This window comes from Oryzias melastigma, linkage group LG4 (assembly GCF_002922805.2).
Source record: "Oryzias melastigma strain HK-1 linkage group LG4, ASM292280v2, whole genome shotgun sequence".
Classification (NCBI taxonomy): domain Eukaryota; kingdom Metazoa; phylum Chordata; class Actinopteri; order Beloniformes; family Adrianichthyidae; genus Oryzias; species Oryzias melastigma.
Window position 1 is genome coordinate 22,000,288 of NC_050515.1, and position 26,078 is coordinate 22,026,365.

The 26,078-nt window shown below is 38.7% G+C and overlaps 2 protein-coding genes across 6 annotated transcripts in view; one reads left to right on the forward strand and one right to left on the reverse strand.

Annotated features, from left to right (window-relative positions):
- The first annotated feature begins 1,493 nt into the window (after positions 1-1,493).
- Positions 1,494-26,078, forward strand: part of pomgnt1 (protein O-linked mannose N-acetylglucosaminyltransferase 1 (beta 1,2-)) — a 39,601-nt gene continuing 15,016 nt past the window's right edge. For 2 of the 5 annotated variants that reach the window (XR_002919962.2, XR_002919961.2), the window contains exons 1-23: positions 1,494-1,632; positions 4,771-5,998; positions 8,144-8,246; positions 9,244-9,359; positions 9,437-9,502; positions 9,788-9,901; positions 9,978-10,095; positions 10,900-10,998; positions 11,191-11,318; positions 11,653-11,723; positions 12,151-12,226; positions 13,197-13,280; positions 13,927-13,968; positions 14,047-14,105; positions 14,774-14,846; positions 15,679-15,807; positions 16,033-16,158; positions 16,309-16,373; positions 16,453-16,497; positions 16,567-16,702; positions 16,787-16,896; positions 18,672-18,761; positions 25,299-25,397. Coding sequence is in view for 3 of the 5 variants with exons in the window: in XM_036211609.1 (XP_036067502.1) it covers positions 5,879-5,998; positions 8,144-8,246; positions 9,244-9,359; positions 9,437-9,502; positions 9,788-9,901; positions 9,978-10,095; positions 10,900-10,998; positions 11,191-11,318; positions 11,653-11,723; positions 12,151-12,226; positions 13,197-13,280; positions 13,927-13,968; positions 14,047-14,105; positions 14,774-14,846; positions 15,679-15,807; positions 16,033-16,158; positions 16,309-16,373; positions 16,453-16,497; positions 16,567-16,702; positions 16,787-16,896; positions 18,672-18,753 (1,962 nt within the window). In the remaining 2 variants the exon portion in view is untranslated. Of the gene's footprint in view, positions 1,633-4,770; positions 5,999-8,143; positions 8,247-9,243; positions 9,360-9,436; positions 9,503-9,787; positions 9,902-9,977; positions 10,096-10,899; positions 10,999-11,190; positions 11,319-11,652; positions 11,724-12,150; positions 12,227-13,196; positions 13,281-13,926; positions 13,969-14,046; positions 14,106-14,773; positions 14,847-15,678; positions 15,808-16,032; positions 16,159-16,308; positions 16,374-16,452; positions 16,498-16,566; positions 16,703-16,786; positions 16,897-18,671; positions 20,876-25,298; positions 25,398-26,078 lie in introns of those variants that run through there. The other 3 variants (XM_036211609.1, XM_024278790.1, XM_036211610.1) reach the window with 3 other exon arrangements.
- The window catches only part of LOC112150688 (tetraspanin-1), a 13,583-nt gene continuing 10,220 nt past the window's right edge, over positions 22,716-26,078 (reverse strand). Inside the window, 2 exon segments of the mRNA XM_036211748.1 lie at positions 22,716-22,799; positions 25,293-25,376. Coding sequence (XP_036067641.1) covers positions 22,716-22,799; positions 25,293-25,376 — 168 coding nt within the window.

Genomic DNA, 26,078 nt, shown 5'->3' on the forward strand with positions numbered 1-26,078 from the left:
ACAAAACTAGTCAGACTGATGGAAAAAGTTCAAGAACCTTCTAAAAAGGCTGGGCTTTTTTGGCTTGGTGAGGTGCTTTTTGAAGCTGGAAGCAATTACCTCATCGACCAAGGCTGAATTGGAGTGCAAGAAAATCATCAGGAATTCTGGATTTGGGCACTGCTTCAACAGATCCTTGTAAACAAGCAAGTGTAGCTTGTTCACCATTTTGGTATGATCCATCTGGAAGCTTTCATCTTTCACTTCATTCCAAATTCTTTCCACGAATCTATCTACGGGGAAAGAAAATTTATCAGAATGCAAGCCAAACCCTGACTCTGAGACAACATGTGAAATCATCATTGAAACTGAATTTCTCAAAGCTGTTTTCAGAAATCCAGCCTCATCAAGCCGTGCTTTTTCGTCAAGTTGAAACTCTGTATTCTCTTGTTGTGTCTCAACTTCCTCTTCTGCACGTAGAACTTTTCCATGTTTTCTAAGCAGTTTTGCACCAGACGCTTTTACTTTTGCAGCATATTTTTTACCTGGTTCCATGCTGGGAAGGCATGACGTAAGTTCTGCATTTTGAACTTTTTCACGACCCTTCCTTACAATGGTGGCACCGGTAGCTTTTATCTTTGCAGCATACTTTTTACCTGGTTCCATGCTGGGAAGGCATGACGTAAGTTCTGCATTTTGAACTTTTTCACAACTCTTCCTTACAATGGTGACACCAGTAGCTTTTACTTTGGCAGCATACTTTTTACCTGGTTCCATGCTGGGAAGGCATGAAGTAAGTTCTGCATTTTGAACTTTTTCAAGGCTCTTCCTCAGAATTTTGGCACCAGCAGCTTTAATTTTTGCTGCCCTTATTTTTCCTGATTCTCTAAAGCGTGATTTTAGCCTTATCGGCTGTTCTTCTTCCAGCTCAGAGTCTGTATCCTCTTTTGTTTCGGCATCCTCCTCTGAACTTTGAACTGTTTCACTACTTTTCCTCAGGATTTTGGCACCACCAGCTTTAAGTTTTTCAGCATATCTTTTTCCTGCTTCCATGGGAAGACAGGATGTCAGATCTGCCGTCTGGATTTTTTCCAGACTTTTCCTTAGCATGGTGACACCGGCACGACCTCTCCTCAGCATGTTTGCACCAGCAGCTTTAATTTGTTTGGTACATAGCTCTTCTGAAGATTGGCTTTCAAATTTTGAAACCTCTTCTCCATCTTTTAGTTCTATGTCTGCGTCCTCCTGCTCTTCCTCTGCAGACATTAGCTGTGTTTCTGGAGCCTCGGTTTGTTTTTTTGCTTTTATTTTTTTAATCGCTCGTTTGAGTTTTTCGGTGCCAAGTTTCGGAGTGGGTAATTTCAGGCAAGAGGCCCCGCCCTCCGATGGCTTGAACAGGTTGAGTCTGTGGTAAAGCTCTTTGATCTTCTGCCACACCTCGCTCCTGCTGGCGCTTCTGTACTCGGCGGTGGGGGGGCTCCGGCTGCTGCTCACACTTTCTCCGGTGAGTGCTTGGACGAGCCCCTCCATCGCGCCGGCCACGACCTCTGGACTGAGCTCTTCTCTCAGCGCAGCCAGCTTCCTCTCCGTCCGCCCACGGGCACATCCGTGGACGAGCTGGAAGACTTCCTCCGGCTTCAGCGCTCTCAGGAGGTAGGCTCCGTCATCAGGGACGGATTCTACCCACATGAGGCTGCCGTGTCCTCCCTCCTCCCTTGACCCTCTCCGCTGGGGGCTTCCCTGTTCGTCGTCGCTTGACATTCTCACAGTTTGAATATGCTCTTTCAAATACTGTGTTGAGTCTTATTTTCTTTTGTGAGAACGGTTTCTTAGCAGATAAATCGGGGTGTAGTTAAAAGATTTCTCATCAGAGCATTTTTGCTTGTTATGACGTCAATACGTGGCGTGATGGTGTAGTATTAATTCACAATGAAAACTGTACTACGATTTGTGACAATATCTGTCATCATCCTACGTAGTTGACAGATGAACGCGCAGACGTCAGAGCGCCGTCACCGCTGTGACGTCAGCACGTTCATCCGTTGCACAGTGTCCAAATCCCCCTCCCCCCCCTGTAGAACCATAGACTGTATATAAAATAACTGGACAAAGCAAGCCCCCCTACTTCCGTGTTCCATATAGGAAGTACCACTGGGTTGCAAAAAGGCCAAAGTCCCATTGACTTACATTGGGAAACAGACAGTTATTTCTCAGTCATTTTATATGTCAGAATAATCATTCTTCCTCTGCTGCTTTCTGATTAACTTTTTTTTATAATCCTATTTTTTTTGAAGATTTTTTTTCCATTATCACAAGTTATTAGAGTTATAAATTGACCAATCAGATGGCTCAATAAGCATTTGTGGGTCTGACGTCGACCGTCTGGGGCATTTGATTGACACATGACGGGTAGCCAATGGGAGCAGACTTCATCAGTGCGGTCCGTGAAGACCTTTTAACACCTACTTTACAATTCAATACTTTACCAATCATTGTCCTACTGTTGTTTTCCTCAATGGAATATACTGATGCAGCAGTTTAAAACAACAAGAGGCGCATGCTGTCGACATTTTTAGATGAGGATTTACTCTGTAGAAATAGATTTCACTCTGAGGTATGTGCTTTGGACTTTTTTGTTTGTTTAACGCTCGTTTTTCTTCATTTCTCTGTTTTAATAGTAGCTTACAAATTCTAAGTTGCATATATGCGCATAAAATCACCAACCAAAGTTTCATCTTCGCCGCACTTTTCCAGCTTCAGCCTGAATTAGACGCAGCCATCCGAGGAGCGCGAGACAAACTTGGACCTGGTCGTATTTTCAAACAGAAAAAAGATCCAGCTGTTCACTTGTTAGGATGGTTATTTATTTTAAATACCGCTGAACGCGCTTCTCACGTGCATCTGATCAGACTGTAATCAGGCCGCGCATGAGAAGTAACGCTGCTGCGCGCATGAGAGGGGGACACGCGCAGTTCAAGCACGGCGTCACCCAAATGCTCCTTTTATCTCGACAAAAAGGAATAAATGTAAATAAATCTCAAAGGACCGCTGACAGAATCAAATGTTGGGATGGTTCTCCCTCAAAGGCTTCAACAATGACTTGTACGATTCCCCCGAGCTGCCGGAAGCTGTTTACATCCGCGGTCTCGTGGTCGAGGCGTGGAAAGAGGAGGATGGTTGCAATAAACTCACTCTTGATTGGCAACAGTACTTCCTGTAGATTCCATGACTCAGCTATGACTCAGACCAATCGCTGCAAATGGCGATGGCCTACTTTCGCGAGGAGAGGAAGTAATGCATTTCCAATGGGGGACCTCATTGCTCGCTCAGTCCATTATTTTTACAGTCTATGTGTAGAACATTTTCACTGTGACGTCACATAAAATGGCGACAAGGCCATCGGGATACGTAACTTCCGGTTAATGGATTAAGCCCGGCAAAAGTGAAGAGCTGAATGCTGTTTGACACTATTTTGCATAAATTATAAATTATATTCGGGCTGCACGGTGGCGCAAGTGGTTAGCGCTCTTGCCTCACAGCGAGAAGGCCCCGGTTCGAATCCCGGCTGGGACCTTTCTGTGTGGAGTTTGCATGTTCTCCCCGTGCATACGTGGGTTTTCACCGGGGACTCCGGCTTCCTCCCACCGTCCAAAAACATGCTTCATAGGTTAATTGGTGACTCTAAATTGCCCCTAGGTGTGAATGTGAGAGTGAATGTGTGTGTGATTGGGGCCCTGCGACGGACTGGCAACCTGTCCGGGGTGTACCCCGCCTTTGCCCTTCAGTAGCCGGGATAGGCTCCGGCACCCCCGCGACCCCGAAAGGGAAGAAGCGGTCAAGAAGATGGATGGATGGATGGATAAATTATATTCTAACGGGTTCTATTTGGGATGATGTTATTTACACATATTTTAAGTGCGATCAGCACAAAAGCCGATAGAAATTCATACAGGCCACATTTAATACCTGCAGCAAAGACGCACATCTCTGTATGTCTGCACAGATTTTAATCACTTCCCAGGCTAAATTCACTTGGTGTTCCATGGAATATTTTAGTGGATAATTGTAAAAACAGGAATGTTTTGGCTCAGTGAAAATGTTCAGAGGAGCTATCGAGTCACATAGTTCCAAGCTTTTAAAATAAATGCTGTCAAGTAAAAAAGAATCTCTAGGCGGACAAATTTTGCTAAATTACTTTAAAATAGTCACTTTCATATTTTTGGAAACAGCTTCCAATTAATGTAATCATATTTTACAAAGAGGAGTGATGTCAGAACCACGGCTGAGCTAACGGCGGCTTACTGACCGCAGTAGTAAACATTACAACACTAATGAATTTGACTTTAATGTCAGTTACGCTGGAATTGTCTGACTTTTTCTCTGTTTACAAGGATTTTAAGGAAGGAAAAAGTTGACGAGTGGTTTTGTAAACTGCAATTTCCGTCCAAAAAATGCCAAAACTTGTACTGCATGGATTGAAAAAATCCCAGAAGCAGGTTATAGAAAAAATTCCGGACTATAATATAACAAGATGTGCTTACATGTTTACTAGACAGGTCAAGCTCAGTTGAAAAACATCATATTTTGGTAAAAAAAAAAAACAGAAATTAATTGAAATAATTCAGCAATGCATCTAGTAAAAGTTATTAAAACTTTTCAGATTTTTTCAGCATTTACTGGAATATGTGAAAACTATCTTTAGATTAATTTAACATGAAAGAAGTTTGTATTTTATAGTGCATTTCATTTTTTCAATTTTGTTCTAAACATGTTTTTTTCATGTTTTTGCAGATTTCTGCCTTGGTCATGTCCAGTTATCTATACTGTTACCTGGACAACTGAATCGCTGCTACTTCTGTTGAGAAGATAGAATAATAGAATGCGTCTTTCATGTCTTGCTAAACCTCTGCAAAGAAGCAGGCGGAACAGTGGTTCTCCCGCGGACGTGGAACGAGAAGGAGCTTCGACCAAGCTACCCTCACTTAAGTTCTATGGTTCACCAAAACAATGTTTATGTGTGTATGTGTGTCAGGTTCCAGACAAAACCTTAAAAACTTTAATTAATTCCAGAGTTTCACAGAGAGTTTGACAGACTCAATGAAACGGTGTAACGGTGAAACATATATTTCAAAATGTATTTATTGATTTCATTTTTTTTTATTTGATGCCAATTTTAAATAATTGATGACACATTCAATTGTGTATATGTTCATTTCATTTTGACTGTTTTAAAATTCAATAGAAAATGGGCCGCATGATCCACCCCTGTCCACTAGGTGGCGCCGACCTCACTTTAGAGTAGTTGAAATCCGCCAAAAAACCCAGAAGAAAAATGTTTAAGCGGCATTTATCTTTTTGCTATTTTTTGTGTATTTAAAGCTTGACTTTTCGTTTAAACTTTCCTGGAAATGCCTGTTTATTACAGGTGTCCTGCACCCTGAGTTTTTTTTGTCGGTGAACTGCTTCTTTTTATCAGTTTAAGATGTACCCAGACCGGCATTGTGTGTGTTTTTAATCGGAGTCTTTTCTTGCGATATACTCCAGTCCACCAGGTGGCGGTAGCGTCACTCTAGATTCGCTGAGCCGCCCGAAAACCCCAAGGAAGACTGGTTTCCTGTGCTGCAGATGCCCAGGTAGCATGTAGCAGCAGGTAAAGAGTTCTGACTTCATTTCTGGACTGTAAAATAAATAAGACAATGTTCGGTTTCCTGACCTCACCGTGAGTGTTTATGAGTCCGCTTCGGGTCGTCGGAGAGCGCGAGGGGTTTTGTCTCGTGGGCATTAAGCATGCAGCAACTGAGCTTGATGATGAGCAAGTGACTGTTGTTGTGACCTTTATTGGGGGCTCTTCACGAGCTGTTGACTGTGATGAAGAGGATGATGATGATGATATGAGGACATGGAAACCTGGACCCCGAACCCGCGAGCCAAACCGTTCATCCCGCGTCAGCAGAGAAGCTGGTACCGGACCATGAAGTACAAACTGATCAACAAGAGGAGGATCTGGCAATCCTGCCAGGTCAGTACCAGCCGCTTTTGTTCCGTTTGCAGGGGGGGAGACACCAATCCTTCCCACTAATGCAATTGAACTAATGAACCCCCAATACGAGCAGGATGGAAAAAAGAATCTTTAGATGGTTAACTCAAGTGGAGGAGAAAGCTGGTGATTTTTTTCTGTATATTTTTCCAACATGGCGACAAAATATGTAACTAAATAAAGTTTTAGGTGAAGTTAAATGTTTCTTATAGAGCCTTAAGCTTTGTTCAGATACAGTTTATCAATTCAAAATGTGACCTGCTAACAAAAAGTTAACTGAGTCCAGTTTTGGAGGTTTTTGGTTTCAATGGTCTCATCAAGTGTTTTAGAAGCTTGACACACTTTCCTTCAGCAAAACTTTCTGTACCTTGTAATCATGTGGGAAACCTTTTTTTGTTTGTTTGTTTAAAGACTGAAATGAAATTGATGTTTTTGGTGTTTTGAACATATTCCTTTATTCGTATTCTCATGATGGAGAACATGTATAAAATATGTAAGGGATAATACCTGACAAAGTCTGTGTTATGAGAAATTAACAGACGATGGCTGCTTCTGCAACGTGCCTTACTTTCTCATAATGCACACTTCAAAGGGTATAATCACGCTTATACCATGGTCATTTACAAAAGAAATCCATACTATATCAATATTTAGTTTTTTGTTCTTGTTATTTCTTCAGTTTAGATCGCTTTCACACAAAAGCGCTCTGGATAAAAAGAAATCTGCAGCTGGAATCTTCATTGACCTAAAAAAGCCTTTGACACTCTCAATCATGACATCCTACTGGACAAACTGGAAGAGGAGTAGCGCTAAGTTGGGTCAAAAGCTATTTAAAAGGAAAAAAACAATTTGTCAAGATTAATGAATTTACATCAGAGGTCAAAGAAATAAGTTATGGTGTCCCACAAGGATCAATTCTGGGCCCGCTACTGTTCAATATTTACATCAATGATATATTTAATGTTTCAATACTTTTAAAACTTATTTTATTTGCTGATGAGACAAATATATTCGATTCTACAGACAATCAAAGGGAAATTAACAGAATTAAGTCATGGATGGATTACAACAAACTGTCTTTGAATCTAGACGAAACCAAAGTGATGTTTTTTTGGAAATTACAAACCCTATACAGAGCCCTCAATTAAAGTTAACAATGACTTCATTGAAAGTGTTACAGAAATTAAATTCTTTGGAATTGTTATTAATAACAAACTAGGTTGGAAGTTAGACTTCAGACACATACAAACCAAAATTTCAAAAAGTATTTCAATAATAAATAAATCTAAGTTTGTATTAGAATAAAACAGTAGATATAGACATAGTTTCTGCACAGCGGCTGTGGTTTATTAGAAATTCCCCTCAGAATTGTGGTTTGGACTGTTGGAGTGGAGTAAGCCCGCCCCCCTTCCTATCAACCATCTGTTTACACTCTCTCGCACTAGCTTACAGCCCCTCACACCCCAACCTAACACCCTAACCGGTGAAACAAACACGATGAGCAACATTGGAGCTTTCCAGCTGTACAGGTTTGAGCCAGATTCCAGCTCAGACTATGAAGACAAAGACGTATGTGGATGCATCAGAATCGAGCGAAGCAGGAAACGTATGGCCCGCCCATCATATTGTTACAACTACAGTCTTTTACAAACATTTTTCATCTACACCTTATTCACCACTATTTGAATAAAGATATATTCAGAAAAGAACGTTTTCCTCTTAATATTCTTTATGTGTTCTCTATCAAGAGAAAAATGCCACAAGAACATGTTAATAACACAATTTTCATCAGATTGGATCTTTAATTATGAAAAGAAGTCTGTACTTTTTTAAAAAGTACTTCACCAACAATCAAGGGCAGAAATGATCTGGTTTGCTGCTCGTATGGGGTAAAGAACAGTGTCTGGAGACACATGTCACTAAAAAAACCTCTATGGAGCTTCAAATATTTAATCATTTATGGGTTCAAAGTACTGTTGAGAAAAGTTTCCATGTTGTTTTGTCCAAATTCACTCCCTGTTCCCCTGAAGACTAATATACTATCCAGTGCCCTGGATTTTTATGCAATTTGCAGAATTTAATGCAGTTTAATTTGTGTTTAACCATGTCTGTGTTTTCCTTCTGCAGTTCCTCTCGGTGGTGTTTCTCCTCTTTACTATCATTTTTAACATTAAGATAATTGTGGACACCAGCAGAGTTTTGAATGAAGATGCAGCAGCTCAAGAGTACGGTAAGAAGAATCCAAAACTTCATTTTTGCAAATTTTTTTTGTTGCTACAAACACTTTCAGTTTCCTGCCTTTTGCTGTTCAGAGCAACATTTATATTTGTGAGCTTATAAAGTGGATCTAAATGGACCATTGCCAACATCAGCTGCCAAGATAAAACAACAATCACGTTATTGTCAGTATTAATATTTGAGTGGATTCTTAACTGTCACATTTTAAGCAATTAATCCATTGACTGTACAAGAAAACTGGACCAAGTCAGTGTGATGTCACCCATAGTAAATGGCTTACTTTTGGGTCCAACCAAATGAAGTCAATTCAGTTCCCCTTTTTTTTCTGGTGACATGGCACCACCATGTTGGAGACGGATGCCATCAGTAAATAGTGATTTCTCCAAGTCGAACTCACCCAACGTTTCTATGGCAACCACACTACCCAATCAATAGTGCGCTTGTTGACCACACCCCTACCACTTGAAGATGGCTACTCAAAATCTGTCAAACAATTCAAACTGTTCAACATGAGACCACAATTATTGAGTCATCTGATTGGCCAGTTTACAACTTGAATAACTTGAACTAAAGAAAAAATATGGCAAGAAAAAAAAATTAGGATTAGCAAGAACATGTTAAAAAAAGATAATGACGGAGTAATAGCTGTTTATTTCTTTATAGAAGTCTACAGGGTTTTTGCCTTCTTAGAGCCAGCATGTTCTTCCTTTTTGTGTTGGGTGGAGGGAACACAGTCCAGTTCTCATTTACAGTCAATGTCTGTAACAGGCAAGTTACTGGACATGTAGTGAGAAAAACATCACTTGAAATATGCATTTCTAACAGCGATAGAATAATTCTGAAATTACTAATAAGATACTATTGGAGTGAGAAGTTATTAGGGGAAACTGGTTATTTTGATTGATTATATTAATTAATATTCCAAAAGCAAAATGAATTAATGAAGTTGTATAAACTTTCAAATTGTTCCTTCAAATAATATGTTGTAGAAGATGTTGCTGCCAACATGGAGACCCCACAGAGGCCAGCGAAGGGACGCAAGGTCCTGGACATCGAAGTCTATTCCAGCCGCTCCAAAGTCTATGTGGCTGTTGACGGCACAACTGTGAGTGACCGACTCCACCGAGGCGCTTTAGAAAACACAGGTCCTATAACCGAAGTAACCCCGCTGCTCGCCTGCAGGTGCTGGAGGACGACATGCGAGAGCAAGGCCGAGGCATACATGTGATAGTCCTCAACCAGGCAACCGTAAGCATTTTGATGTGAAAGTGGAGGATCAAGTTGTGTTTGTTCTTATTTAATGTTTATAATGATGACTTGGTTGTGCAAAGTTTTTTTTTTTAAATTAACCTGATCTTTAGCCTCCTTTTTAGACTGTAAATATTTGTGAAGTGTTGTTGTCTGCCATGATTTTTAATAACTTAGTAGTACGGCTTCATGTTAGCATTCTTTGGTTCATCTTAGCTAGCATAATTAGCATGCCTCTAATTTTTTTTTTAAGCTCAGGTAACCATTATTTTTCCTTTGTGCTAGGGTCACGTCATGGCCAAGAGAATATTTGACACCTACACCCCCCATGAGGACGAAGCCATGATCTTGTTCCTCAACATGGTGACTCGGGGGAGAATCCTCATTTTCACCATAAAGGTCAGCTACTTCTTCTCTTTTGGTGGCAGTATTTTTGATGTTTCCTGTTCCTGACCTGACTGAGTTTGTCTTACAGGACGAGGGAACGTTCCACCTGAAGGACGCAGCAAAGAACCTGCTGAAAGGTCTGGGCAGCCAGGTGTCCCTCAACCTCGACTGGAGGGACATGTGGACTCTGGTGACCAAGAAAGGAGGTGGAATAGCTCAGGGCTCTTACCTTATACTGAATGCTTTTTTTATCCACTACTACTTTTAAAAGAGATATGATGTCGTATTATTTATATTTATTAGTTATACTGAAGTATGTGGAGCGGAAAAATGAATAGATCTCACAAAATAATTTTAAACTTAAATTTAAAATAATTGCTTCATTAGCTTAACCAAGCTATTGTACATTTTTTTATTCAAAATGCAACCTAAGATGGCAAAAAACCTCAGAAAGAGCTAACTATGTAATGTTAATAAAGTGTAACTCAGTTGAAATGACTAAATCAAAGATAATTTTCTTCAAAAAATGCTAATTTATGCTACAGTATTTTTACTGCTAATATTATAAGATTATCCAAAAAATTATCAAAAAATGCAAAACATTTGAAAGTTAAATAGTTTATCATATACTGCAGAATGGTGTTTGGAAAAGTGATTGTTTTATGGTCAGATATTAAAATATGGATTATTTAATAAAGTATTTAAAAAAAAGTTTAAAATCGTTTTCATCCGGTTGGATGTTTTAAAGAAATCTAAAAAAATAAAAGCTCAGAGTTTGAATTCTTTTTTGTGGAATAGATGTTTAATGTTTCTTTATATGTCTTTTTAAAATTTTGAAAAACACTTTTTTTAATCCATTTTATAACATTTTCTGAAAAAAACCCCAAAAAAGTAGAACAATATATTTTTTTCTTGTGAATCTATTTAAATCTATCTCTTTAAATCAGTCATGTTGTGATTGTTGACACCTATGTAAGGGACACACTGATGGATTGTGTTCATGTGTCCAGGTCAGGTCTATGGAGAGAAGCATTCAAAGTCTCCGGCTCCGTCCACCTGGGGCGACCCGGTGCTGCTGATAACAGAGGTGCAGCTGACGGCCTCCGAAGGTACGAGTCAGATGAAGCATCAGTTAAGAAAAACCCACCTTAAACCACAAAATCAGCACTTACTTGTATCTGTTTTCATATTTATTGTCAATTAAAGACCGAAGTTGGATGGAGTAATGTGCCAGGGAGCTCTCCAGGTGGTAGTGTATGTTGTTAGACTGCTCAGTAACTGTGCGTTCTCGTGTCGTGCAGAAGCGGAATGCCTCTGGGCTGATACGGAGCTCAACAGGAGAAGGAAACTCTTCTGCAGCAAGGTGGAGGGATATGGCAGCATCTGCAGCTGCAAAGACCCCGCCCCCATCGAGTTCAACCCCGACCCTGTACGGCCATACACCCTCTGCTTTGTTTTTCACAGTGAGATCATTAAAGCCTCAGCCACTACTGCCCTTATCTGTGGGCGAAAACCTGTACGGGACAATCCAAAAACTCTTAGCACCCAAACTTTTGTAACAAAAAATAGAGTGCATAGATCATTTTAGGAGTAAAAACGATGTCATTTCTTTCCTTTAGATATTGTTTTTTCCCTCTATCAAAATTTTCTAGTTTTTATTTAACTCTAGAGGAAATAAGTTAGTTTTGAACAACCTCAGCATCTCATATCTCATAAACAAGTGCTCACAGTAAATAATTAGCCCACTTTCTTTTCACTTTTAGCTTCCAAACAGCAATGTCTTTAATGTCCCGGTGGCTGTTATCGCAGGCAACAGACCCAACTACTTGTACAGGTGAGAAATCGTCCGAGATATTTACCTAAAGAATGAAGATGTGATTCCACATATGCTTAAAAAGCAAGATATTTTGTTATTATAGTCACCTCAGAGTCTCATTTCTCTACTTAACTGAATTTGCTTAAAGCTAAAGAGTTCTGGTAAACCTTTTACTGCAAAAACTATGACTTTTAAGGGAATATTTTGATTTGAAACCTCACTTTTTAGCTCTTGTGTGCAAGGTCACCAAACCTCTGAATGAGTTTTTTTTAATTTGCAAATTGAAATAAATAAATGAGCTAGAAAGTTGTTGAAATTGTCAAAATTCAACAGTCATTTGTGTATTAAAAGCAACTCCGAAGTCTAAAATAAAAATAAAAAAATAATAAGTTTTAACATTACGAAGGAAACTTCAACGCTTGACTTGTTTTTGTCCTTTTTCCAGGATGCTGAGGTCGCTTCTTTCGGCTCACGGCGTCAACCCCCACATGATCACCGTCTTCATTGACGGATACTACGAGGTACAGATTTCAGTTTTTTCCTGGTGTACAAGATCAGATCACCAGTAGAGATGAACTTTTATATGAAAGACTCTCTGGGGAGGCTCAGGGATCTGAAACAGATGAGGAGCAGAGCTTAAGGTCCTGCTGATGTTAGTTACATCATACTTTGCTCTTGCATCTTCATACTGACTGAACACATGTAGTTCAGGTAGTTAGCTGAGAGCAGAGCAAAGATCTAGGAACACTGACCCAATAAGACTCCTGTTTATAACATGCTCTTGTAGCATTTTTATGATGGATGTAAAAATTAAACTCAGAATTCTTTTTTTTTTTTTTTTTAAAGTATGTATTCTTTGCACTATAAGTCGCTCCGGAGTACAAGTCACAGCAGCCTAAAATATATAATGCAGAAGCAAAAGATCTTATAAATTGTACTTGTTCAAACATTTTTGAACAAGACATGGTACATAAAATAAACATTTTATTTTGAAAAGCAAATCATGATAATGGAAGAGATAACCAAAAAGTAGACTGAATAAATGCACAAAAAAACACATAAGTTGCACCTCTAACCAAATTATGCAGAAGACAGTGACTTGTACTACAAAAAATATTTTATTTTCTCATTGAAACTGTTGTGCATCAGGAGCAGAAAAAAAACAACATTTAAAAAATATTATGTATTGTGAAGTAGAAAATATTATGGACACAAGCTCCTTAAAAAACGACTCAGGTTTTTAGATGTTGGCTAAAAATGATACGATCATAATTAAATGATCACTGGGAACGTTTTTACAACCCATTAAAAGATGATCAGATTGACTTTAAAGCCTTTAATCGACCACACCCAATCTTAAAGGTTTGTTTACGTGTAAAATCGTATTCAGCAACACAACTTGAGGCTTTTTCAAGACCAAAACTTGACCCAAAATTCAAATCAAGTCAAATATTTCAAACTGTGGTTTTTATTTTTTTATTTTTTGACCAGGAACCGATGGATGTGGTGGAGCTGTTTGGACTGAAGGGAGTTCAGCACACACCGATCAGCATCAAGAATGCCAGAGTGTCCCAGGTAAACTGCAGTAAGACTTGAATATGTTCAAGATCAGAGTCACTGGGATGCTGGAGCCTATCCCAGCTACTTTAAGACTAAATGAGTCGCAAAAAAAATAAACTAAATTAATTTAAAACCTAAAGCTGATTGTAAGTTCAGTGGGACTTATGAGTCTGTTTGTAAATTATGCATGAAAAAGGTGATCACTAGCAATGGAAACACCTCTAATTTAAGGACGCACTCTTGACTAATAAATAATGCCATACAATCAGAAGAAAGCCAACGCAGCCCTCTGTCTCCGCCTCCAATTGTCAAAAGTCATTTTATTTACTTTTCCAGTATATTTGTTGCATTACTTTAAAATAAAAATAGTTAATCCAACCATTTCATGTTATTATTGTTTTAATGATTATGTTTAGAAGTCTGTTTTCCACGGTGGAGGAAGACACAGGAGTTTGGTAATGCCACTAAAGTGGTGCTTACAAAGTTCTTGATTAGTCAAGGTAATAGTGTATACCGAGGTAAAATGTGGAGCAATATTCAAATTTAATACGGCCCAAGCCTATTTCATTGTTTTATCTTTTAAAATTGAACACTTTTTGGGTTTACAAAACAACTTCAGACCTCCACCAACTCTAAATCTCTTTTTATTTACTTATCTCAGCACTACAAGGCCAGCCTGACTGCAACTTTTAACCTCCACCCAGTGAGTCTCACCTCCTCTGTTATCAGTTTGCCTCTGTGTAGATCAGATCTGACTGGTTGCTTATCTCATTAAAATTAGGAAGCCAACTTTGCTGTTGTCCTAGAGGAAGACCTGGATATCTCCATCGACTTCTTCAGGTAGGTCCTCACAGCTGTGCTGAAGATGATCAGAAAATCCACCAATCAGCAGGAAGAGGAGGAGGAGATCTAAAATGGACTCCAGTTAGATGTGGCAGAGCTGCCTTTTTGTTTCATCATTAATGAAAGAGCTTTTTGGATGCCCACAGGTGGAGTTTCTAATAAAGCTTCTGTGGTTTTGCACAGAAAGGCCAGTGAACCACCAGATGGCAGTAGATCCACTCTGATGAAGCTGCTCTGCAGTTTTTCTTTGTTAGATCTCTCTTGCTTTGAACAGATTTTTCTTTTTTTTTTGGCCTTAAAAGCTCAATTTTCCCTCCTGTGCAGCTGATCTGTTTGAAGATGGTTTCAGAAGCACTCACCACTGTCATCTCCTTCCATTAATGCAATCGAGCTTTCAGCTGTCCAATAAATGACCCGTTTTCTTTTGTCTTTTTTCTGTCACAAGAGGGGATCGTTCCTAATCCTGTCCAGTTTTTGGTTTTACCAAACAGCTAGTTTTTAAAGCGAACACTTTAATCTGAACTGAGGAGTTCTTCCTCTTCAGATCCTTTCATCCTTCCTGTTTTAACACAGCTCTCTTACGGAGGCAGTTCAGTTAGTGAATGGTTGTAATGAATTTATCTAATGTTTGGTTTTGACAAGGTTTTGTCCCTGCTATCATTCAGTTTCCTGAGTCAGACTATCCATCTCCTGGATGAAGACGATAGTCTATACTGCATCTCCGCCTGGAATGACCAGGTAAGCGAGGAATGAATGATTCCCTCACGTTTTCTGTGCGTACTGTCAAGCTTGTTGAGTGAATTCAAAGCAAAAGAGAGATGGAGGATGCACATTTGACACGTTAATCTAGCATTCGATGTGGATGCAGCATTAGACTTTTGTTGATAAGCCTTCAAACCTCAAGAAGAGCTGCTGTTTTAAAGACCCACTCTGATAAAAATAGTTTTTTTTGGTGTTTTTAACATGCTTTTAGTAGTATTTGTCTCATGATGTTTAAAGAAAATTAAGATTAAAATTTCAATTATTTCAAATTGGGGTGAATCAGGAGTAGACCGATCCATTCTTACGCATTCACCTTTAGACAAATAGATCCATTTACATCTTTGCTTTCCTCGTCTGAGCTGGCATCTTGCTTAAAACTGTACAGCTGGATAGCTCCAATAGTTCTCGCCATTATTGTTGCACCGCCAATGTTATTTTGGGATTGTGAGAGGCTGTTAGCTACCGAGAAAGAGAGAAACCAAAATGATCATGGGAAATGAGTGCAACAGTCCCGCCCATAACTCAGAGGTGAATTTCTAATGAACTCCTGCTGCAACTATGTCCTAGAATGAGACAGGTTAAATTCTGTTTAAAAAAATGGCATAATCATAATTACACTTTTAAAACAGATCTAAAGACGAGTGGAGTGGGACGTGAAACGGTTAAGTTCAGGTTATGAGAAAGGACACACCAAACCTTTTTTACCTTAAAGTCATAGATAGATAGACAACTTTATTAATCCATTTGGGACGTGCCCGCAGGGAAATTAAAGATGATGATTAGATGATGATGTGGCTGTTTTATTTAGGGGTACGAGCACACAGCGGAGGACCCATCCCTGCTCTATCGAGTGGAGAGCATGCCAGGCCTGGGCTGGGTCCTCAAGAGGAGCATCTACAAAGATGAGCTGGAACCAAAATGGCCGACACCTGAGAAGGTACAAGGCTCTCTTCGATTGTTCTTTTATTGTTCAAAACAGTCAAATCTTTGGTAAATTGAGTTTTTTTCAGAGCAGGTTAGTTTTCTGATAAGTGAATTAATTTCATTTTTAAACCTTTCATGGATTTAGATGTTCTTCCTTCTATGCTGAGTAGATTTGTGTATTTACAAACGGCCTCGTTCCGTCCTTGTAACAGCAGTGCTGCTGTGTTGTGTGTTGTAGCTGTGGGACTGGGACATGTGGATGAGGATGCCCGAGCAGAGGAGAGGCAGGGAGTGCATCATCCCTGACGTGTCGCGCTCGTACCACTTCGGCATCATTGGCCTCAACATGAATGGCTATTTCCATGTAAAATCTTCAAAAACTGTGTTATTTATATTTTCAGGTCTCAAAGTGAAGAAAATTATGCCAAAAAAATCACCTCTCACTTTCTCTTATACAGATCTCGCTTGTTGGTTTCATTTTTTTGTCCCCTCTGTGCCTCATTTTGTCTTGTAGGAGGTCTACTTTAAGAAGCACAAGTTCAACACAGTTCCTAATGTGCTGCTGAAGAACGTGGAGAGGTGAGCCCACCTACTCGCCTGGCTCTTGAAGGATTTGAAACCCTGACACAGATTTTTTTTTTTTCCTTGGGCTCCACAGTTTAAAGAAAGACACCTATGAAGTGGAGATCCAGAAGCTGCTGAAGTGAGTCGATTAAAAATCACCAGAATGCTTGGTGAAAGCCCGTGTGATCGAGTGGGTTTGTGTTACCAGAGAGGCCGAGGTGCTGGACCACTCCAAGAACCCCTGTGAGGACTCATTTGTGCCGGACACTGAGGGGAAGACTTACGTAATGTTTATAAAGATGGACTCTGAGGCAGACACGTCCACGTGGACCGAACTCGCCAAGGTATAAACACCTCCGAGCCGCTCGAGAAGTTTGGCTTCTGTGTAGGGAGGACAGACGTGGAAGTGTTCTTGTCTCGTCCTGCAGTGCCTGCACGTTTGGGACCTGGATGTTCGAGGATACCACAACGGCCTCTGGAGGCTCTTCAGGAAGAGAAACCACATCTTGGTGGTGGCTGTGCCCATCTCCCCGTACTCGTGAGTAATGCTCCTGATCGCTTTCAGCAGTACCTCTGCCTCTCTGTGACCCAGTTTGAAGAATAGTTAGAGGAGGGAACAAAAAAAATAGTAATGAAATTATACAATGTTTTTAGGATTTTCTTTATACAAATATCCTAAAGTTTTTGGGGAGCACAGATTGCATTGATCAGATACTCCTCCATGTTGGTTTTGGACTCCACCTGCTGTTCACATCATCAATACGTCACACCAAGGGTTAAATTTGAGTTTGTGATGCAAAATTGTTTGATTCTACACCAACGTTCAGATGGTTGAATTCTGGAAAAATTTTGACCCCTGAAACACGCCGCACCTCGCGGCCTTTATACGTATAGTAGAGTGTAGTAAAATATCACGTAGTAAAGTATTTATTGTTCTGAAATACAGAATAATGTTGTGTTTTAATTAAAGAACTAAAACAAAGCCGAATGTGCACCGCTACTGTCCCCGGAAGTAAACAAATCTACAAAATAAAGTGTCGATGAAGCTTCCTGTTTTCAAAGTAAAACTAGCAAGAGCTTTTTTCCATTCATAAAATGAGAATGAAGTTCCGTTTACTGACATAAGTTCTGGAAAAAAATGGCTTTAACATCGGAGTTTTAGCTCCAGTGTTTATATTGTTTTAATTATGATAACTCTTCAACAGTTGACAGAATTCCAGTAGAATTTTGTGCAAAAATCTGTTTTTCTACTCAGAAATAAAAAAAAAAAAAAAAAGAAAAGGTTTGTGACTATTAAGTTATCTGTAACTTAAAATAGTCCGAAAAGTAAGCTAGGATATATTTTTTTCAGAATAACTGTGAATATACTTTATTGTCGTATATATATTGTTATTCTGATATAAAATAATTTATATCTTGATATACTTTTTTTCCATAACGCCCAGCACTACTTTGACAAATCAAGAACTCAGATGTGGTAGTGGTGTATGGGTAGCGTCTTTTTCGATTTACCAAAGTGCTAACCAATTGAATAGTGATCATAAAGGAGAAATTAATTAATGCAGTTTGTGGCCGTCTGGAATTCTATCACACCGTCTTTCATATATGGGAATAGAGTTGTGGAAGAAAAAGACTGGAGTGAAATTTGCAAGATTTGTAACGCTTTGACATTTCGTAACAAGCGTCTTCGAACTGTAGGTACATGCGCTAGTATTGGGTAGCGGCAGACCAGTGTGAACACTGTATGTTAATTATGTAAGAAAAAAAATCAATCTGGCGATATATCGCGATACTTCATTTGGCGATCAATTTAAAATGCAAACATAGCGATATTTAATTAATTATTAGCGTCCGTCAGTGTCTTACTTTTGTTTTCCTTTTTTTTTCTTATTCTGAAAAATATTTTGTTGTGGAAGTCGAACAATGTTGATAGTTCTATTTAAGAAAAAAAAATCCTTAATTACTAAAAGAAAAGCAACTTGTTTATGAAATGCAGTCTTCATGCTGTGATCATTAGATGAAAGGAATTTTACCATTTTATTACAATTAATTTATATTCCGGTATAATTTTTTCTAAGTCACACTCTTTAAAAAAAATTGTGAAAAAGTGCTCCCATACAGTCTTAGAATATATATCACGATACATATCGCATTGTGAGCCGGGCATCGCAATATGTATCGCATCAGCAGACTCTTGCCATTACTCACCACTAGTTAATTGCAAATTCATGAACACGCCAATACTCTTTAATATGGTTTTGATAAACGTACCAATGTGAATGTTTTTCAGTCCATGTATTTGTTTTTTTTCAGAGTGAGGAAGCCGGCTGCCATCACTCCTATTCACATAGAACCTGCTCCCAAAGAAGAAGGAGCGCCGGTGGAGCCGCTGTAGGACCGATGGTACATTTCCGCCTTAACGCCTCCTACTGTTCATCCTGGAGCATCAGACAAGAAACCAGGAAGATTTTTATTCAATATTTTGGAGTTAACTAAACTCTAAGTTGCACATCAATGTCCATCCAGCAGATTTGAGGGGTGAACAATAACACTAAAACGCCTAAGTGTCGGTCGCTGCTTTTCTGTCTCCATGACAACTGTTTTGTTCAGCTGACACAAGAAAAAAAACACCAAATTTCAGTGTTTACTTTCTCTGCTGCTTATTAACTACTGAACACATTTCCCAACAAACCCTTCTCTTAACTTATCTCTATTTATTTCCATCTTTTGTTTTCTTAAACCTTGTGCTCTCTTGTGGGGTCCAGATGACCTCATGTTTAATGTAAACATGCCTAGGATAGCACAAAGGTTAAGGACAAAATAATTTATCGATACCTGAACATTTCAAGAGCCTAACATTTCATGACGTGATGATGTACATACATGCAGATCTATATATATTTTCTAAAAACAACAAAAATGGTTCATGAATTTTCCACTGCTTTACAATGGCCTGTATGAAGGAGCCCGGTAAGTTTTTACCGTCATTCTGTTTTCTGAGAGGATGCAATCTTTATTGACATCCAAACATTGACAAAAATGAGCATTTTTAAACGATTCTGAACTTCATTAAAGGTTGAATAAAGATAAAAGAAGAAAAACTTTGATACGCAGTGACTCAATAATTAAAAACTTAGTTTCTTCCAAACTAAGAATTGAGTTTATTATTATGTATCTAAGCCTGAATGTTTGAATAAAAGGAACGGCACAAAATTTTGTTTAAAAAATCGACTGTTGCTCTTGTTTTTTATATATTTCTTTTAGAACAAAAGACTGAAAATACTATTATTTTATTTCTTTGCTTGTTTTAGTTGAAATGCTAGTTTCTCTTATAAACTGCAGATGGTACTGCTTTGCGAAAAAAACAAAAAAAGTCTTATTCTGGTAAAGATCTTCAATCCAAAAAACACAATTAGAGCAATTTACCATAAAAGTCTTCAAAGATACACTCCTGATCTTAAGACCAGTTAAGAAATGGCATGACTTTGTACTTTGCATGGCTAGATTGTAACAAGGTTCTAAGTAGAGCTGCTAAATGTAAAATGACGAAATGGGAACAAGAGGCCAAATGTTTTGAGCAGACAATTTAAAGAACAATTAAACTGAAGTAGGCGATTTATCAATTGATCAAAAGAAAAACGCTGTGATGCCTTTAAAGGGTCCTGACAAAAATATTAGTTCTGTTGTTCCTCTTTCCTCTTTTTAGCAACTCAAAGCTCTTTATAGAACCCCGTTGATGTCCATCTGTGATAAAAATGCAAATTCTTACGTTTTCTAAACTGCATGGTCTTAAGATTTTGACCAGAAGTGTATTCTTTAAATATCTGTTAAAGTAAATATTAATAAGAAACTCGAAAAGCAGCAAATAAAAGCTATATAGTTTATATATCCTTATTTGATTAAGAGGTTTCATTCATTTTAACAGGGATTCTGAGTAAAAAATAACTTAATGTTAAAAAATTATTGTCAGAAATAACATATTTAGGTGTTTTAAATGATGTGGATAGAATTTCTTTCTTAAAAATATAAAACAAATAATTTACCCCTCATTGTTATGGTACCTAAAACAAACTTCTATAAATCAAATGCAATGATAATATTTCTGGATTTTGCACCAAACTAATTTTTGCTTCCATTAGAAAATATCTTTACTTTTTGTTACTTTAAACCTCCCCAGAATGTCTAATACGTTTTTAACTGCCTTGAGAGACCTCACTCTGTTCAAACTTTACAGTCATTATTTTCATATAAATCCATTTTTTGTTAGAGGTAGTTTTTAGTAAAATAAGTCCGTTTTAATTTAGCTTTCCAAAAGACAAATGCTTACGATTTGCACATTTCAAACTGGCATTTCTATTGTCTTTTTTTCTTTGTTTTATTTTGAAAGAACTGAACTGAAATGAGTGTTTGTTTTTTCACCCTACCAGGTGATTTTGAGTCAACCTGTATGATCAACTGGAGTTACTGTATATTTTTTCCTCATGATAATAAAAAAAATGTTTTGTTTTTTAAACTGAGTTTCTTCAAGATTTTTTTCTCCTTTAGGCCACAATATAAGTTCTTTAAATAATTCAGTGACAGATTTATTACTGCTGGATATTATTCATGAAGCCAACGAGGGGCTGCTGCTGCTGTTGTTCTCTGCACGGATGTCAGCTGATTTCCCATGAGACCGTCAGTCAAAGCACAGCTGAGAGGAAATGCACACGTTGAGGGAAAAGGATGTAAATCTCTGGGGTTTGTGTTTGCGTGTGTGGAGGAACTGGTGGAGCTCTCCATCCGCTGAGACTGACCATAAACAAATGCAACCTCCTGTCCTCCAGCTTTGACCTCCAGACTGTGAGGCAGAAACATCGCTGCTGCTGTCCGTCATGGTTTGTGTTCAGCAGAGGCTGAGTCTCAAAACTGACAATTAAAATCTCTGTTTTATCGTCGCTAATAGGTCGAGGCCTTTTCCTGTGGAATGAATGAAATATTCATGTCATGTGTAACTTAAAAAGAATTTTAAATCTTTTTATGTTTTATGCTGGGGGCAGAGTTAAAGTTTATTCAGAAAAATTGATTCAAGTTTTTTTTTTAACAAATAAAAAACTGGAAGGTGTGCAAAAGCATTCAGCCCTCTTTTCAGCCATCCAATTGCCTTCAGAAGTTGCTCGATGATTGGTGACAGAAAAGCATAAAAGGTCCCGTTTGTAGTTTGGCATAAGCCATGATGTGATTGACCCAGCAAATGTGGAAGACGGTGTTCTGGTCAGATGAAACCAAAATTTATTTACTTATTTTGTCTCTCATAGTTGACTTATATCTATGATGTCAATTACAGGCTTAAAACTTGCCCAATTGGTGGCTGACTAAAAACGTTTTTTTTTTTACTCGACTGTATTTATTTAATTAATAAGTCTATGTAAGATTGATTTAAAGACCATGCATTGATACCTAGAGGGTAACTAAATCCTGAATCAATTTTTGAGAACTTTAAAAGTACAGTCTGTTGGTCATTGCCAAATTTTTGAAAAATTAAAATAAGAGTTTAATTCTTGAAAATATAGTCAAAAACTGTCTGTGTGCTGCCCCTAAAGGCGGAATTGAAGTATTACAGTTGGATTTTGTGTCTGGTCAAACCATTTAGTTTCAGAAGTCTGACGTTATGATTTGCTGCTCCAGTAATGATAACAGTCCTGCCCGTAAGCTCCACCCCTCTGAATGGATTTCGGCTGTGGGTGGGGTCAGCCTCCAACCTTCCCTGTTTGGTTACCCTTTAAGAGTTAAAGTTTTATTCAGACTGACATCACCCTTATAAACTGTCATCTCTAGTTATCCCTTTCTGTAGCTGTTCAACAGAAACCACTTTGTATCTGTGTGCTAACTGCCTTTTTTAAATGTCATTTTGACTTGCTGAGTGCAGCAGTGATGAACGCCTGAAGCCTGAGATATCGATCTGAGCAGGGTCATTGTCACCCTCACAGTTCAGCCACTCCGAGATGATGACAGATTAAAACTGATTCATATTTCACTTTTTGTTAGATGAACAAGCAGACATGGTTTGACTTCTCTCCCTCCCTCAGGCTGAAGAATTCAGACGTTCACATAGAAAATACATTTATTCTGTATTTTGTAAGAAAAAATGATCAGAGTTGTTAAAACTGAGATTAAGGATAAAAATAACATTCTCTAATAAAGGAAATAGACTAAGAACAAAAAAGCGTTTATTGATGTTTATTAAAGAGCAAAGGAAGGCGATATTAAAGGTAAATTGGAAACTTTGTAACAGAAGAGTAAAATCTAAAAATATATATTAAAATGTTAAGCAAGCAAGTATGTGTTTTGGCAGCACTAGACATAAAAGGACACATTCTATTATTCCATCTTCTCAACAGAAGTAGCAGCGATTCAGTTGTCCAGGTAGCAGTACAGATAACTGGACATGACCATGGCAGCAATCTGCAAAAACATGAAAAAAAACATGTTCAGAACAAAATTGAAACAATGAAATGCACTAAAAAATACAAACTTGCACCAAATAAGAGATCTATAGGGCTACGGTCACACCACCCTCGCCAACGAGTGTAAATGGGCGTTAACGAGAGTCAAAGCGCCTTTTAAGTTTTCCATCCATCCATTTTCTTAACCGCTTCTCCCCTTTCGGGGTCGCGGGGGTGCCGGAGCCTATCCCGACTGCTGATGGGCGAAGGCGGGGTTCACCCTGGACAGGTCGCCAGTCTGTCTCAGGGCCTCAATCACACATCCATACACTCTCACATTCACACATAGGGACAATTTAGAGCCACCAATTAACCTATGAAGCATGTTTTTGGACGGTGGGAGGAAGCCGGAGTCCCCGGTGAAAACCCACGCATGCACGGGGAGAACATGCAAACTCCACACAGAAAGGTCCCAGCCGGGATTCGAACCGGGGCCTTCTCGCTGTGAGGCAAGAGCGCTAACCACTGCGCCACCGTGCAGCCCGCCTTTCAAGTTTTCACTTTCAAAACGTTTGTATTCACGCATAGCCAAGCAAGTTTTTATGCCACTTTTTCAGACTCTACGTACAAATTTTGACCAATCGAACTTTGACCCGTCAAAAAGTGAGATTTGGGAGTGGTGTAAAGATGATGTCCCTTATTATTCGTGAAAGTTCCAACCGTTTGGAGGGTAATCATGGAGGAGAAATTAATAATGGACTCTATGCACGGACCTGTATGACACATTTCCGGTTTCGAATAAGACCGCTTACTTGCTTCCGGTTGTGGCTATCTATATGCGTGGACTTAGCAAATCTCAATGTACTTTCCCTGGTATTGGTTTATTGTCGGTGTATCTTACATGGTATGTTAGTTTGTTGTAATGTGTATACACAATGACATCCAAAAAGGCAAAGTTTGCCTTCCTGAAACAGTTGATGACTACTGGAGATAAAATGTAGCTCTGTTAGAACACTTAAAACCTGTTCAACAGAACCTTTTATGTGTCAACAAACTTTAAAGTGACTTTCGGACTCTTGATCCTACTCTCAGCTTAAGGTGAGGAGCTTCTGCCTTCTTCATGGAGCGGTAGCAGCGTGTGCTAACGGGCACCTGCGCCTGTGTTAAGACGTTTAGAAAAGGAATCACATCTCAGACTGCTTCTACCTGACTCTGAAAATTACATTTAAACGAATTTAGAAACATTCTGCTGTGGAGTAATTAAAGCACAACTAACAGGTCATAAAAATAAAGACAGCGATAGTCAGACGTGTGCTAGTTAGCATCAGCCCAAATGAAAAGTGACAAGGGTATTTGCACCTAGTTTTCTAAATACAGCAGTCAGTTCTGAACTTTTTTTCTCGGCTGCACGGACCTTTAGGAAAGTTAAGGTTAGGATTCCAGTTCCGGTTCGAGCTAATGCACCAAAAATTACATAACACCTCGGCTTTCATGCATTGGAATAGATCTGTCAAAGAAAAAGCCTGGAGCAAGATTTGCACCACTTCCACATTTATTTACCAAGTCTCTTCCAACTAGGTTGTGGACATTTGCTTGTAAACAAAGAAAGAATTCAATTCAATTCAATTCAATTTTATTTATATAGCCCAATATCACAAATTTAATTTGCCTCATTGGGCTTCATGCCTGTAGTTTTTACAGATGCACAGATGGAGTCATAAAATACGCACAATAGGTAAAAACTAAACAGACTATAAAGAACGGTCATCCCTGTCCTTAGACCCTCCCTCGCGGTAAGGAAAAACTCCTAAAAAAACCTGAGTCAGGAAAAAAAGAAGAAACCTTAGGGATTCCCACATGAGGGAGAGATCCCATCCCAGGACGGACAGGCGATACCAGAACGGTTAAAGAAAAGTTAGCTGCTAAAACTGCATATATGAGTAGAGTTCATTCATATAGAGCTGAGGGACGAGTGATGATTAAGTCCATAGTCCAGATGAAGCAGAACTGCAGTCCACGACCAGGAGCAGGAGGACAGACGACCCACCAGGAATCACTTCCAAGAAGAAAAAGCCTTCCCTGCTTGTCACCAACACCATGGGCTAAATCCACGTTCTTGAATGCGTATTGAATGCCTGGTGTTTAGGTAGCTTTAAGGTCTTATTTTAGTGTTTCAAAATATGAAAACATTGTTTCAATTTTCTCAAGAGATAGAAAATGTATATTTAAGATTTTGTTTGTTTGTATTTATTTATTTAGTAGGGACGGATATAAAAACATAGACATACAGCAAAGCAGCAGTCCAATGCTCATAACATCATTCTTGTAGCTGGAGCTAATTTGCAGCATTTGTCCCCAGATGGGCTTTTTATACAATAAAATAATCATAATAAGACATAAATCTTTTGTTCCTACACTGGTATATTATACCAAAAACAGGAAGTTTAACATTTTTTGTAATGGACGATGGATTTTTTTAAAAAGTGCTTTGTTTTGTGTTTTGCATATTTACCTCCAGACCTTCAATGCTTACTAAAATGCCTCCCACGATGTTGCCGTGATACGTGAGCGACTGCAGGATCACCTCATAACAGCCCTAAGGAGCAGCATACTTGAGGTTAGCGCAACGGCACATAAAGTGAAATAGTGTTCACCAAAACGTCAGTAAATATCAGCAAAACTATCAGAAAGGTGTAAAGACGTATGGGTTGAATTGGTGGGAAGGTGATGGTCAGAGTATTGTGTAACGGCTCTGCTTAAATTATTGACATAGGGCAGGGGTCTGGAGCCTCAGGTTGCTCTTCTACGCCTCCACAGTGGCTCTCTGGCTAAAGAAAAATGAAATAATAGACATCTTTTAAAGTAAGGGTTGCTAACTTAAGATTGATTTAATTTATTTTAGTTAAGTTTATGGCTGAGGTGAACTTAGAAGAAAAACTGTAATGGTTTTTATAGCCCTGCTCTCATTTTTAGGCCTTGTTTGCTCTGTGCTTCCTCCAAAAGAATTACAAATACTAGGCAAAACTTTAGTAAAAAGTAAGTTTGTTTTATGACTTTAAAGTAAATTTTATCTTGTGCTTCACAACAATTGTTAGCTATTTTCTACTGGATCATTAACCAATGATGTTTTATGTTTATGCTCCAGTTAACAGCAGCAGTAAGTAGGAAAAATATGACGGCTCACCAAAGTAAACCTACAGTATAGCAAGAGAAAATGCAATTTTTATCTAATGTTGTTTAAGAATACATTTGCTTTACTTGAATGTTCCTGTTTGGGACAGGAAGTCTTTTATTTTGA